This window comes from Falco punctatus, assembly GCF_963210335.1.
Source record: "Falco punctatus genome assembly, chromosome: 4".
Taxonomy (NCBI): Eukaryota; Metazoa; Chordata; class Aves; order Falconiformes; family Falconidae; genus Falco; species Falco punctatus.
In genome coordinates, this window is record NC_137583.1 from 95,258,524 (window position 1) to 95,270,695 (window position 12,172).

At 40.0% G+C, this 12,172-nt stretch overlaps 1 protein-coding gene and 1 long non-coding RNA gene across 2 annotated transcripts in view; one reads left to right on the forward strand and one right to left on the reverse strand.

The window, feature by feature from the left end:
• Positions 1-10,116, forward strand: part of EPDR1 (ependymin related 1) — a 34,030-nt gene extending 23,914 nt beyond the window's left edge. The window contains exons 2-3 of the mRNA XM_080383385.1: positions 4,542-4,750; positions 7,612-10,116. Of these exons, the coding sequence (XP_080239511.1) occupies positions 4,542-4,750; positions 7,612-7,802 (400 nt within the window). The 3' untranslated portion in view covers positions 7,803-10,116. The remainder of the gene's footprint in view (positions 1-4,541; positions 4,751-7,611) is intronic.
• LOC308062230 overlaps positions 1-12,172 on the reverse strand; it is a 337,663-nt gene that overhangs the window by 17,346 nt on the left and 308,145 nt on the right. The gene's annotated exons all lie outside the window — the stretch shown is intronic.

The window sequence follows — 12,172 nt, forward strand, 5'->3', positions numbered from 1 at the left end:
AGGACAGACTGCCAGCTGGGAAGGACCTCAGCATGGGGCACTTTTCAGCAGGACTTAGGGGAGACCAAGTACCTGAAGCAGAGCTGGTAGCATGGTCTTGAGTCTGATGACTTTTTTTCAGACAAATTGCTAACATGCAGAACAGTAACCAATTCAAAAGAAAAGTCATTAGTTAAGTTTATTGGTTTCAGTCATTTATGAAGGTCCAAGAGACTCTATGTTATTTGGGCTGTCTCCTGGGAGGCACCTCTAACTATCTCCCCAAATTTCAGGAGGAATCTCAGAGGTAGGATGGTATTTGGATGCACACCCACTCCTTGCAGTATGTCCTCAATGCAAGTACTTCGCCTCATGATTGTGTGGGTGTGGTGTTCTGCCCTTGCAATAGATTCAGTTGGTCTCTTATTCAGAAAAATACTTTTTGTAGCTCAGGAGAAGAGAGTACTGAACACAGCATGTATCCCACCTGTCTGACAAATTTACTTCTGGCAAAGTCAATGGAATTATGTGCACAGGATATGGTCCAGTATGAAGAAGTTGTTTAAAGCATAGGAGCAAAAAACACGCGTGCATCTTTATATGCTGGAATTTATCCATTTTCAGGCACAGACAAAGGAAGTATTAAGGACCATGAGAGAGTCCCATTGAGGGTGTAGTGTACAAAGGGTATGAGGCGTAGGACAGGATAGGATGGAATAGGGTAGGAAAGGAAGGGAAATAATCTCAGTCAGGCAAATAGGGTAACTTGTCTAAGTAACTTCTCCAGATCTCTTTGAAGGTGCCCAGTGAACAGTAGTGAACAGGTTGAGGCTTTCTTGAAGCTGCAGTTAAAGAATGAATTTATTATAAGAATAATATTAGAGGTGGTCACAGGCAGCAAATATGTTACATTTTCTCTGAAAAAACAAGCTCATTAAAAATCATTTCCGCTTCTCTTTTTTTGCCAAGACCTATTTTCAGGACTCTGCACTTCCCCTCAAGCATCCAATGAAATCTCAGGCACCTAAAACAAATGCAGGCAGTATACTTAGGACTTGGCCAATTAAAATAATAATAAAAAAAAAGGAGGACATTATTTTTAAATATTTTGCTTTAAACCTGATGTTTTTATATTCGTGCATATTTTGTTATTAATTTTGGCTGGTAAATAGTTGTCTTTTTAAAACAACAACTTAGCCATTCACCTTTCATATGCAGTTAAACTCAAATCCTGGTAATCTTAGGTTTCTGTGCTTGCTATTTCCAGGACACACACAGGAGCAATTCTCTTTAAAACTTGAATGTGAGGTACATCTGGGTTGAATAATGACAGTGTGACTCGTGTTCACTGCTTAGCCAGGGCTGCCACGCACAGTGAGTAGGGCCATGCTCTCTGCAGTTCTCATCTCATGGGCATGCCACTGTAGCTGCTGAGTTCATCCCAGCAGTGCACAAAGTCATACAACTGGTGTCTGTTCCACATGTGTTCACTTGCCTCTCCCAGGAATAAAAATATAGGTGGTGGAGCCTCTTGCTCTGCAGAATGGGTGCTAGAGAGACACTTGGTGATGAGTTTGATCTGTTTGGATTTGTCAAATTCTTCTCTCCATTGTTGTTTCATAATGCATACCTTGCTGTCTGCATGGAAGATGGCAAAGTCAAAGTAGGCTTTTTGGGGTTGTGGTCCTCCTTCTGCAACTGTTCAAGCTATCTGTTGAAGTCACAGTGGCTATCCATGTGCTAGAAGTTAAATACGTGCATTTGTCAGATCAAAGTTTAAACTACTGTTTCGCTGGAGTAAGGGTGGCATGTGTCCTTCATGCAATGATATTGATTCAAAGCTTAAAAAATTTAGAACAAAATATATTGATTCCATGTAATAATTTATAAAGGAGAGGATAAGGAAAAAAAAAAGCACACAAAAAAATTGCTAAAAATGCGAATAAAATATCAGTGCAAAATAAATTTTAAGTAAGGATTTAAAATAGAAAAAAATTAATTGTTTAAATTTTATTCTGAGTAGTTTGTAATGCTTTGCTAATATATTTCTTTTTTGTTCTTTCACAAAATGACTGTATTATCACTCAAATTTATCTCAAACATGTTGACAGGCTCATCTGTAAGGCATTTCCAATCCCACTTTTATGGGAGCTGCAGGGCACCCAGCTGAACAGTAGTTGAGTCATTAGAGCCTGGTTACAAACATGTACGTAAGTGTATTTCAGTGTTCTTGTGAGTATGTTCTCTGGACTGAATGTGATATAAAAGTTATGTATGCCCTTACGTGGTCACAGGCTTTGCTTTACATGAAGAACCAGTATATATATACTGAATTCTTCAGTAGTGTATCATGGCTGTGGAGTGGCCTTTGATGAAGAAAACGGCAGGCGAGTTCAGGTCACTACGAGTCATCACAGAAGCAGGAATATTTTAAGGTATGGACAGGAGAACGCTTTACCGCAGGGAAGCTAATACATAATCTTGCAGCTTGTCAGCCTCTCTGTGTGAGTCTTTGCTAATGTGTGGGAAGATCCCAGTGACTGACTCCCTCACGGAAAGCGGCTCCTTCTCGTGCTGTGCGAGGTCATGTGTGAGAGGTGTTCCCCAGCTTACCCCACGTCAGTCTCCTTGTCCCCTTTTACATTTTTCATCACCGTTCAATTTGGCTAATGCCATTTAGCCTGCCTGTGTTTCCACACATGCTGGATAAATGATCCTGTCAAGAAGTGATAGGAATATTGCTCAGATGCTTTTAACCGTACTTGGACGCTTTTCATAGCGCAGCATTTAAATGCCTCTGTGTCAGTGGTGGGTGAAGTGATTCCTGTCTGATGCAACTGTATAGTGCAACAAATAAAATTGTAAATTGTTTTGTTGTCAGCCCTGTTTCATGTAAACTTTACATCCTCCCTAAAAGAACATGAAGACTGCAGAGAGAAACATGCAGGAGTTGAGAAATACCACGAAGGTCCCCTCTTGCTTTTGTGCATCATCTCCTCAATTACATGGATTATACAGTGTTTTCCACCAGCTTCCCAGCTTCCTGATGGCACAGGATGAATACTGTTAGGGGCTAGCATCAGGTTTGTGAAGTGGAAGAAGCCACAGTTGAAAGGACACCCTAGCCATTTTTTTTCCCCCTCAGGAAATGGAGACAGCATCATGAATGAAGCAAGTAATTACAGATGGAAAGAGACACTATTACAGACAGGCAAGATGAAGCTGTTTGAGGGAATTAATACTGTCCCTTCCTTTTCTCGGGAATTAATACTGTCCCTTTTCTCTGGAGTCACCGCATAGCATAGATACTTGAGCCATGATATTCGCAGGAAACCTCTAATCTGTGCACAGTTTTGGGGAGTTTAGAGAGTGACTGCTGGCTCTTTGCAAAAGGTGCAGAGCACGCATGAGGATGCTTTGAGTTGTGCTTTGAACAACTCATCATCTGATTGATAATGCTCAGTACCCTGCAGAAGTGAGGCTTCTGGTGTTTCTGGTTGCGTATTCAAAACTGGCTGATACTTCTGAAATTTTTATTTCAGTTTCTTTCTGTTTCTGTCCCCAGTTATAAGGTAAGGATCATATCAACTCCTTTTTATAGGTATGGAAGCAAAGTCAGTGTTTGTGGTAAACTCAACTACTGTACTAGTAACTAGGTGAAAATGTCCATTAAGAGGTTTATCATCTCTCCTCAGAACAGGGCTTGGTCACTTCATATCTATATAAGATTATTTTTAAAACCTTATTAACTATCCATTTTGTTGACTTCACCTCCTGACCTCTCAACCTTATTGATCTCCACATCTCTCCTTATCTCTGCCTTACTATTGTGTTTCTCTGCATTCTCCTTTCACTACTGCTTGAGTCTGGTGGCTTCCAGAAAGAAACTTTGCCATTACGGGGGAGAGCCTCTCAATTCTTCACTTGAGACCATGTGTTTCCCCCTTCATCGGTGTGTCCCACTAAGCTACATGGGTTGCCACAGAGGAGCATCTGTGAGGATGGCAGATACCACATCGAACCAGCACAGAGAAAGGCTCTGCCACATTTATGGGGAATTTAATCTATCCAGCCTATGCAAGCAGATCTTTTCAAAAGGTTATAACTTAGCCAAATCTGGGCAACTTTTAATAAAAACTTTTCCCCTGCCAAATTTTGAGTTCTTTCTCCAAAACATAGAGGCACTAGAGCTTTTTAATGAAACAGTTATTAAAAAAAAAAAAAAAAAAGAAAAAAAATAACACCACCCCCCCCAAACAAAACTAGGAATAATAACATGTTTTTCTCTCAGTTGTTCTCAGAAAAGTTGTTCTGTTGTTCTCAGAAATGGCTGAACCAGTTCAGCTTGAATTATTTATTTTGGAAAGAGTCAGCTGAGGCAGACTTTCAGCATGGGAACTTTCAGCCCAACTGGTTAGCCTTTCTCAAAGTTTGACAAAGTTTAATGCAAGTGAAAATGGTCTTAAACAGAGGAGACAAAGGCAAGCTCACTTATCAGCAATGCTCCTTGCTTAGTATAGAAAAAGACTATACATTAACTTCTTTTTTTTTTAATGTTACAGATTCTTTGAGTATATATTGCTCTACAAAGATGCAGTGATGTTTCAGATTGAACAAGTCACAAAGCTTTGCTCAAAGATTGCTCTGACAGAGCCATGGGATCCATATGATATTCCTGCCAATTCAACTTATGAAGATCAATACTACATTGGGGGACCTGGAGACGAAATTATGGTACAGGAATGGTCGGACAGAAAACCAGCCAGGAAATGTATGGGCATGCTTTTGTTTCATCTCAATAGTTATCATTTCTGCTACCCAGGGAAAATTAAATTATTCATGTTTCACCCCAGCTTTCCATATTTCTATAGAGTTTGCTGGAAGAAATAATAAATCTACCCTGTGTGCAGCTTATCATTTTATTATAAATGCATTTTATTAAGAAAATGTTTCATATCTCAGTAGGATCAAATATGTCCAAGGGACTTGATTGTATTTTAGTTCATATCATACAGATTAGATTTTGGCATGGAACAGCATCATTTTGCATCTGAATCCAGCAGCCTGTATCCAATATTTATCTAGAGAAGAATTGGTAGTATAACTGGGGACACATTCAAACTAGAGTGTGCATAATAGAAACAGAGCAGGTGTCGGTGTGTGTCTACACACTACTATCAAATGTTCTCATGGAATACATCCAATATATGGTTCAGCAGCAATGAACATCCTTAATATGCACCTAAGTTTTGTTATCTGGTACACCAGTAAGAAACATCTGCTCACGAGGCTTAGTTCTGCACTTGGCAGCTGAACACCTGCATCATAAAAGAAAGCAGGCTGAATTTTCCAGGGTATAGTATGATAGATTTTGGATGCATAGCAATTTATTAGCACATTGGCTTCAATTTCACCTATGGTTTACTGACAACATAGACAATAATAAAAATGATTTTAAAACCCCCATGAAATTTGTGGCACTATTCAGCTAATGTAATACTTACGGTTATAGACACCTAATATATAGGCTGGTTATGAACCTGAGCTTTTAGCCAGGGGAAGATATTTCTTTCTTGAATAAAAGTAGGAAGAACGAAGTAGAAAATTAAGGATAAGATTGTTAGACTTCTGTAACTAGGTCAGTACATCCTCTGGTATTCTACAAGAGGCAAATTGTCACTTAGTCCAAGAACTTTGTTTTTCAAATCCAGTATTTTTGGAACTTTTATGGAACTTAATACCCAGATACATCCAGTTAATGATGTGTGATTTTTATCCTATAGTATTTTGTATCTCCAGTGCTTTTCTGTGTGATCATTCATAAAAATAATATCTTAAAGTTGTCTACCCATCCACCTTTCGTCTAATATTGGCTTGTATTCTAGAAATTATTTTTTTGCTAAAAATTATAAAATTTTCAGCAGAGACATAAGATACCTTGGTACCATCATATTTTACCTTAATATTTTCATTCAAAAATCTGATACAAGACTTGTTGAGGAAAAGAAGCCTTCATTTCTGGATACTCAAACCCAAACTTATTTAAGTCAGAATGGTTTTGGTATATTAGGATGCCCTGGAGAGGTATGTTCAAATATTGCTCAGCTTGTCACCCTTTCTTTAGATGTATTATGTGTATTTCATGTCACACTGTATCTATTTCTGATAATGTGATTGTGGTACAGCATATGACACAGTACTGGAAGGACAGAAAATAAGTATGTTGGACTGCAGAGTGAGAGAAAATAAGCCTCCTTGGGGCTGGAAAAATTGTTACAGACAACCCTCAGAGGAACTGATTTATGATTGAAGTAGGTAATTTTGTATTTTAACCTCATAAGTTTCTGCTTTTGAGATCTGAAATACAAAACAACTGGATGAAGTGGTGAACAGTGGAAGGGGTAAAGAAAGATTACAGAAGAGGTGCATGGGGTTAATAAAAGGGATTTAAAAGCAAAGGATATTCAAAGGAAACCACCGTGATGATATTGATTGCAGAAACAGTGTAATGGTGAAAGAGGAGGTGATGGCAGAGGATGAGGGGGAAAGAGCCAGGGAACACCTCTGAGATAAAAACTTCATGGAATTAAACTGAAGTTTAAAAAAGGGACAGACTTCCTACATCACATACATGGAGGAGATCAGCATTGAGTGTAGTCTTGAAATAATGATCCAGGGAATGCCTGAGAGGAATAGGAATTTTAAAAAAATAACATGATAATAATGATATGAATAGATGGCGGTAAACACAAGGAATGAGTTAAGAGATGGAGGCACTGGAGTCCTGTTTGGGAGTGTCCCTCTTCCAACGAGACAAGCCCTCTGTGCTTGAGACAGATGGAAAAAAAATGGGAGCAAGGTCGTGTTTGTTTGTATTAAAGTATTGTCAGCGTACGAATGAGAGTTAAGATTATAGAGGACCAGAAGCTGAGGAAGTAAGGTGCTGTGGCTGTTAGTTCTGGTGCGGAGGAGTTCCCAGCACGGCAGAGGACAAGTGCTTCCTTGGGTAGGTGAGTGCAGAACTTCATATGCATGGGGAAGAATTGGATGTCCCACATAGATGGGGGAACTAAACTGTTTTAAAGTATCAAAGGCTATGCTGAGGCCCAGCACTGTGAAATGGACCACAGGTTCTGAGTAATCACGCCTTTCAACTTGTCAAGAACAGAGTGTAAGGTGGAATGTCCCTGTGCTACCCAAGCCAGTGGCACCAAAATTTCCCTTCTGGAAAAGCAAAGCATTTAATTATTTTGCTGGTGAAGTAAGTGCTGACATGAAAGTGGCACAAGAGATGAGAGAAATTGGACTTGTGCAAAACACAATTAAATGTGGAACTAAGCAGAAATGACAGCCCTTCAGTAGAGGCATACTGGAAAGGTGACATACCGATGCCATGATGGTATCATGATTTGCAATGTGCCTGACACCAACACGTTCAGGTTTAAGATCATTGCAGCGTCCGAGTTAGACCAGTTTTGTGGCCTTTCATGGTGCTGCCATGCACATGGGCAGAACTACGGGCAGTTCCAGCCTATAGGCTTGGCTTGAGGAGTGGCCATTTTCTCTGACATCGCTGTGACACTTGCATTCTTTCTCGTCATCTAAAGTAATCCCATTTCTGCTTGGTTACAGTGGAATCCTGGGTCGGTGTTTACACGGTCAAAGACTGTTACCCAGTACAGGAAACCTATACGAAGAACTACAGCGTGACAACCTCCACTCGCTTTTTTGATCTACAGCTGGGCATTGCTGACCCCTCAGTGTTCACCCCACCCAGCACCTGCCAGACAGCCCAGGCAAGGCTGATGAAAGATGAATGCTGATTATGGACGCTGGCTGTTCCCAGCAAGCAAATATTAACCAAGAGGTTTGTTATTAATAGTCAGCTGCTGACGTCTAACCTGATTTTTCAAGCTTATTATTGCTCTTTTGGGAATTGTTAAGTTTTCACTTGAAAGAGAACATAAACATTTCACTGAGTAAAATATGTAACACAAAAGATCTCTTTCATTACATTAATCTGTTCGGTGATGCACTTGCAGTATTATATAGTTACCACTAAGATAATATTTATCGATACTATTTATGTAAGCTGTGGCTGATTTTCCTTTTGTGAAGGTTTCATTATTTATTTTTTCAAGAAGACAAAGCATAAGCAGATTGTGATAATGGTAACATCTAGAAGGAAAAGCTAAATTTGGTTGTTGCTGTTGTTACTTCTGGGGACTTGAAGGGAAGGGAAAATATGTCCTGGGTATTAGGGGTATAAAGAAATATGTCCTGGGCACAAGGTATAAAGACCTCGTCCTTAACCAAAAAATATCCCGTTTGAATAATGTACGTCAAAAGTATGGAAATCCATTCTCTTGGTTTTGTTTTGCTTTGTGTTTTTTGCCTTTTGCTCTTCAGGAAGCTGGTAGTCTAGTGTTTGAGCTGATTTTTTCTCTCTGAAAAGAAACCACAGTAGCCCTATTCATATAATGCTACCCGACATGCACAAAATACATTTTCTGTTTCTTGAGAGAATGGTGTGAAATGAAGAGAAGGAGGGAGAATGAAGAGAAGGAGGGAGAGGTACACCCCCAAAAAAGTAAGCTACGGTTTTCTTGGATTTACTACACTTTTAGTGAAGGGTTCCAGTAGGGTGCAGTGAGATATGTTTCAGTCATGTTCTACTTTAGCACCAATTTTTCAAGGCAATACTAGTTTTAACCTATGCAAAGACATTAAGAGATACTGCACTCTAAAGAGCTTTAATATTTTGTAACTGTTTTCAAAAGTCCTTACTCAAAGAGTATGGAAATACCTTTGTAATTCCAGGTAGATGTGCAAAAAAGCCGTTCTTAGTGTATAATTAGTAGAGGCTAAATCAGCGTGCTCACAGTGCCAGGTGATCCGGATGGAGTGAACAGGGCTGTGTGACTGCTGTGGGGAGGTGCGAGGAGGAATCAGAGGGAGAGGGAGAGATGTCCTCTGTGCAGCGTGGCTGCAAGGCACTGCAATGTAAACAAAAATTACAATCTTGCTTTCTTTTGCACCCACTCCATTGATGCCTGCCTTATTTGCTGTTCCATCAGCATCTCAAACCGTATTATCTCCACATCCTTTTCTGTTGGGAAAGTGAAAGTTTCCTTAAGGGGAATAAATAAATAACCAAAAAAGTGCGGGAAGCACACATATTTTGCTTCAGAAAATTCAAACCAAATCTTCATGCACCTTCAGGCCCTTGGAAGTGTGGAGTGGGGATGGCTTTTGCACTTTTACAAAATAAAATTAATTGGCTTATTCTGTAAGTGTAGGCATGCACTTTATTTATTATTTGCAAATAAGTTTAAAGCCAGATTCTTGTCCTCTTATATGTGTTGGGTAGTTGTTTGCTCCAGAAGTTCTCTGGCTGAAAACAGTGCAATACTGGGAAGTTTGGTGTCCCTGGAGGAGAGATCCTGGGCAGGCTTTTAGTGCTTTATATGCTCATAGCTTTTGGTACATAAGCAAGTGGTACAGTGGTTATTTTGCTTTCACAGTTCTGGTCAGAATGACATTTTACTTTGCCTCGTGCCTAATGAAAGCATATAGACATACCTGCTAAAATTTAGGTAGTTCAGTAGAAATTTTCTCTTGGATGTGACCATTTCACTGAAACATGCTGATGGAAAGAAGGATTTGGTTTCATTGAATTTAGAGTGCATTTAGTCTGTACTCGCCTTCTGTATTTTTTGTGACAACCTAAATGCTAACTGCATATTGTTCTTATTAGGGCAATGATTAACATGCATTTCTTAATATCTGTGTCTTGTTAGAATCTGGAAAATATAATAAATCTGGCTAGCAAACATGACGCTGTGGTACTGTATAGCTTGGGATGACTTTGTTGTGGTAGAGCAGATAGCTGAGTAATCAGGCTGTTTAAATTATGTTTTGCTGACAGTGAATCCATTTCTAGCAATAACATTAAACGTTCTTTTAAATATGAATTTTGAAAAGTCTGCTACACAGAAGTGCTTTAAAAATCTTGCCATGATATACAGGGCAATTTTATATGGCTAAATGTGTACATCTAAAACAATGCTGTTGTCTTCTTATTTATGCTTTACAAATTCAATAAAGAGAGTTGTCAAAGAGATGTCAAACAACCAATTTCTGGATTATGTGCTTTAAATTGGCTGTGAACCAAATATGAAGGACAAAATGTATATGCCTGGTTTGTTATCTTGGTTATCATTTGCTGCATTTTGTTGTCATGTACCACAAAGGACATTCTGTCTTTATGTGACTGTGCCAATGACTCCGTAAGAATGAGTATAAAATGACTTTACAGTAGCTATATAGTGTGCTACCACAGTATGGGGTTTTTGTTTGTCTGATAGTCTGGGGAATTTGTTTATCAAAGGAATGTGTTGGAAAATTCGTAATAAATTGGTATGTACATGAGGTACATTGTGTTCTGTTGGGTAACAGTGACAGAACCTGGGAGCTGGATAGTCTGCGAGGCAAAGCTGTTTTTGTGAGATTTCCACTGCTTCTTGGTTTCAGCTGGGCCAGAAATAGTGCAAACATAGATCTGCCTGCCATATTTTTGTATTTCTGCTTGGAGGCTTTGCTGAAAGCAGGATGTGTAGAAACACAACATTGTTTTATTTAAAGTTAACTAAACATTCCTGAACCTCAAAACAGGTTTAGTTTGAGTTTGGGGAGGAGATCTGGGCATAATAGGAATTGGTTCCGTTCCTATTTTAACAGTTTGCTTAATTCTAGTATTGGGGCCAGATTTTGCTGCCTCAAGCCATGCTGCACACCATGGAAGTGCTGCCATTTACCAGGGCATGCCAACTTTCATGAAGAATGTAGGAAGAAATACAATAATCCGTAGTCAAAGTAAATTTTAGTCAAGAATTCTCTAAACACTACAATATTCTTACTTTGGGACACAAATGGAATTACTGTGTTTTCTAACTTGAAGTTTATGTTATTCTAGTGCTCACACTTACTGCTTGCAATGCAGCATCTCTTTTCCCACCACCCTTTACTTCCTAATGTCAGTGGAGTCCACTTCCAAAACAGCATTTACAACTCTCACTTGCATTTATTTCAGTAGGAGTTCAGCACCTACGTACCTGGTGGATCTGATCTGGACCTGAATGACCTCATTAATTTCACCAGCAGTCTTCTCTCAAGTTCAGGAACAGTGCCAGCCATAACCAAATGTGAACAACGTACACTGAACTACATGTAGGTGACCAACAGTAAGAGCAGCATCGGCTCAGGTGCAGCTGCTGGTCCCCCAATATCCCAGTCCCTGAGAGGGCTTAGCACAGCTCCTACATCACATCCTGCATTTCCTGCATCCTCAGCCACAAACTGGTGCTAGAGACAAGCTGCAAGACATCCCCACCTGACAGAAAGGCATGTCAGGAAATCAGCAGCTAGTTGCCTGCTCCCTAGTCATGAGGAATAAAGATTTCAAAAGAGTACTTGCACAAAAAGACAGAGGTCCCTGACTGTAAAGATGCCGCGGTCTCCCTCAGCTGCCTTTCCAGCAGGCTGCATATATGGCATGGACTCAGGCCCATAGGTATTTAATCTTCACATCTGCACTTAGGCATAGGAACAAATGAGCAGGCTTGGAAGGCTCTTTAAACACTTGTGAGCATTTATTGATTTGTAAAGGGAGAGGGACAAAAGCTTATGATCCAATGAGTAATCTCAGAAAACAGTGGCAGCTATGTAGGGTAAGAACGATGAGATGCTGCTGTGAAGCTGCTAGGGTAAATTTCCAGACTTTACTTCGAGGGCATACTGGTTTAACATGCTCCAGGGTAGAGATCTGTGTGGTTTGATATGGCTGTTTCAACACAGCCTGAAGCTGCGTACTGAATGAAATGATGCACGTAGTTACGGTGTGATGTTGTGTTTGAAGTAAGGACAAATAGCCCAGCAGTGCACATTTTGCAGGCATGAGTGAGTGACTGGTGACCTGCCTGTTTAGCTACAGAAATATGTGTGCCTTTCAGGAGTGCTGCCTGCTGCCCCTGAGCATAAGCTGAGCATGTCGAAGGACAGAAGAATTACTCTTCTCACCACCCTGCCCATGGAAACCCACTTCAGGCTCCTTCCTTTCCCGCTCCTTAAAGTGAGAGCAATAATTCTGCTTTACAGCTGCTCTTGTCTTCCTGACTGTGATAGCTCTGGGCCA